Raw genomic sequence first — 3,442 nt, 5'->3', positions numbered from 1 at the left:
CTTCAAATGCGTCCCAGTTTCCACTACTCAAGGTAGGGAGAAGGATCCACAGAAGTCCCACGTTCACAAAATTTCAACTTCTGGTGCTCACCAACAACTGACGAATGAAACACACCCAAGAGAAAATAGTCAACCCCGTCCCCTGCAATAACCTCACGCGCAATCCTACACCGCAATATGTCATATTCAGAAATTCACACTGAATGTCATCTACCATGAACACAAACACACAGACACTGCCTCCACAGGTTCAGAAGACTCACGACTGCAAAACTCGATGTTTCCCATGTCTGGGCTCATCCTGAAACGCAGCCATCACTATCCAGTTGTCCCTCTTGTGTAGACAGAAACCTGGGCTCCTCATTACTTTATGTCGGATTGACTGTGTATGTGATGTGATGGTGTGTGTGTGTGCGTGCGTGAACCCCCTCGTGGGTGTGTGTGTGTGTACGTGTATGTGTGTGTGTGTCAGTGTGTGTGCGCATGCACTCCTGCGTTTGGGTGGAGACTTTTCCTGAGATCACTGGCACACAAACAGAGCCCTCTTGCTGTGTTTGTTCCTCCCTTTGGATCTCCTGGTCCTCCCTTGCAGAGAAGTGAGTGTGTCAGTGTTCATGGACTCCTGAGGTGTCAGGTTCCTTGAAGAGAGGTTCAGCAGGGAGCTTTGCTGTTCAGGATGACGGTTGTTCATCCCACTCTTGTATTTTGATGGATGAATCACAAGCACGTTGGGAGGCAGGGTACATTCAACTTTTCTGACGTTGAAGTCAGGCTTGGTTTTGTTTTGCTCTTGGAGGAACTTCCAGTGGTCTAAGGTGCTTTCCTGAGTGGCTCTTTCCACCAAGTGCTCCTCCAAGTCGGGTACCTGGAGGCAGGGTTCTCTCTGGAGCTCTCCTTGCGTTGCTCGCCTGTCTTTGTGTTCAGCGCCAAGGGCTCCTGGTTCCCTGCCTATTGACACACTCTCACTGCATCTTTCCAGTTCACTCTTCTGGATGTAAAAGAGGACATAGGCCTGTTGACTCAGGACAGAAGCGATGCTACAGGCAGTGACCTCGGCGTCATCCATTTTATACCACTGGCCTCCTGGAGCTTTGACATAAGAGAGGTAATGTCCGTTGTGACAACTCCACCCAGCGTGGACCAGCACAGCATAGAGGACATAGACTAGAGGTCCTGTGTTCTGCTGAGACATGTATGGCTGCATGTCAAGGCACTCAGGGTATTGCACATTCTTGGCAAGTTTGTTGCCTTTGACATCGGAGAATCTCTTCAATACAAGGATGAGGACCTTGGCAGAAGTGTGTAGAGTGAACGTCTTTGAGGCAGGCGCCTTCTGGAGACAAAGACCACAATGATAGGCATTCTCTCCATTGAGTTCTTCGGGCTTCACCACCTGTTCCAAAGCTTGCTTCACACTCTGAGCTGCCTGGATATCCAGGGCGATGTCCAGGTAAGGGTCAAAGGTGTCCGAAACGCCCTGGCAGTGGAGACACTTGATTTGAGATCTCCAGCAGCCTCCAAATATCTGGTGGATGAGGGTGGTGTCCTCAGAGTCATGATCTACCTGCTTGTGCCCGGGAAGGCATGCCTTTTTCATGGCATCCACAATGAACATCAGAAACTCATGGGCATCTTCCTGCTTGCCTCGATGGAAGCCAGCAGCCAATGGCTGTGAGGGCTGGATGACGTGGCCAGGACAGTGGAGGGCCCATGAAATGTGAGCTTCCATCGTACACAGCATGCAGCACTTGTGACGCTGACAAAGTTGAGAGTGCTCCTGGGACAGCATGTAGTTGGCAAGGGGCGGTGTGTATGTCAGACACTGCAGGGAAGCATTCAAGTAGCAAGTATTTCCCATATTCTGGAGCCCAGCCCCCACTGCAGCAGGTCTCCTGCTACTGAGAGGAAGCTTCTTTCTGGGGGCAGGCTGTCTTGCCACAGGAGCCAAATCATCACAGAGGTTGACTTGGGTCTCAGATGACAGTGGTGACTTCTCAGGTAGAGAAGTCCACTGAATTTCAGCAAAAGCTGCATCTGGCCGAGAAGATATGAGTTTTGAAAAGTGGTTGAACTGCCACTCACCTCCCAAGTGGAGTGAATCGGCCTCCATGTCGCCAGGAGCAAGGATCACAAGCTTTTTCTGCTGGGACCACACGTTGCAGAAAGACGCTATCTCTTCCGATAGAGTCTTCAAATGACGCGCCACCTGGCTGCATCAGCCCTTATATAACTCACCCCCGCCTACCGCGAACACCCCACCCACCCATCAGGTACGCGGTCCACCAATCCAATATCAGCACTCAGTTAAAGAATGAGTCATAGGGTATGTCCCCTTGTATTCCCCAGGGAGTTCACTTAAAACTCCTGGGGAATGCGTTAGTTTACTTAAAACAGTGGTAGGGAATAATTCTGTCCTTACAAAACAATGTGTGTGTTTGTGTGTATGTGTTTGCTTGCGTGAACTTGTGGGCATGCGGAATCATGCCCATGTGAGTGTTTCTTTGTTTTTGTTTATATGTCTGGGTGTGTGTGTGTTTGAGCTGCGATGTGCTTCTAACTATGTGCTTTTGGCAGTTACGATCATCCTTTCAGGCATTGAAGGACAGGAAGTCAGACCTGTACTTTCTGACTTGAGAATCATCAATGAAGTACAGTTAATAACATAGTGTATTTGTTTCCTTAATATCAAAGAAGAAATCCGTGCAGTCTAATAAGTATTCTAGCGATAACCTTTCCATGTTCAGCCTATTGATTCTGTGTTCGAGTGAAATGACTTACCAGTGGGGACCAAGACATGTCTTTGCAGGAAATGCTCTTGTGGAAGCTATATACCGAAATCATAAAGCATCAAGTGTTGGAAACATGCACTGAACTTAGACGAAATACTCAGTGCCCAAATTAGACTGTGAAAGACTTTCAGGAAATCATGCAATCACCGACATACCAATTGATGACATTCCCCGTATTTATGATTGCAAGTAAAGAGAAATACTCATGACATTCTATTTCCAGTGATTGAGGTCATACGACCGCAATTTAAGAAATCATGAAATCAGAAAACTTGACTAATCACAATTTAATCCAACTAAAACCTTTGGTTCATTTAAGAAAGGATGAATATAAAAACAACATATCACACAGCATGGGAGATAATATTTTAATACGTATGTGATAATGGATCAACATTTGAGAGAGATGAAATAAATAGTTGTAAATTTGAGAATAGCATATAACCAGAATTAAACACTGTAAATGCCTGGGTGATGGGAGTGAGTCCATGTCTCAGGAGGAAACATAGAGATTTAAAAGCAGGGCGTCTAAAAGAGATTTGCATACCATTGTTAAAACTGGCGGTTGTTTTAGTAAGAAAGGGAAAAATAAACCATTTGTCTTAGGGATTGTTGCATGTATTTTTCATCGTCTGAGATGTTGCTTCCAATTC

At 46.5% G+C, this 3,442-nt stretch overlaps 1 protein-coding gene across 1 annotated transcript; it reads right to left on the bottom strand.

The window, feature by feature from the left end:
* Positions 1 to 520: 520 nt before the first annotated feature.
* On the bottom strand, positions 521 to 2,110 carry LOC139361182 (ubiquitin carboxyl-terminal hydrolase 17). The gene has a single exon (XM_071089657.1). It carries the CDS (start codon positions 2,108 to 2,110, stop codon positions 521 to 523), a length of 1,590 nt encoding a protein of 529 aa, XP_070945758.1.
* Between the last annotated feature and the right edge of the window lie 1,332 nt (positions 2,111 to 3,442).

The sequence above is a fragment of the Macaca nemestrina genome, assembly GCF_043159975.1.
Source record: "Macaca nemestrina isolate mMacNem1 chromosome 14 unlocalized genomic scaffold, mMacNem.hap1 SUPER_14_unloc_2, whole genome shotgun sequence".
In the NCBI taxonomy this organism is placed as follows: domain Eukaryota; kingdom Metazoa; phylum Chordata; class Mammalia; order Primates; family Cercopithecidae; genus Macaca; species Macaca nemestrina.
This window is presented reverse-complemented; position numbering and strand designations above follow the sequence as displayed.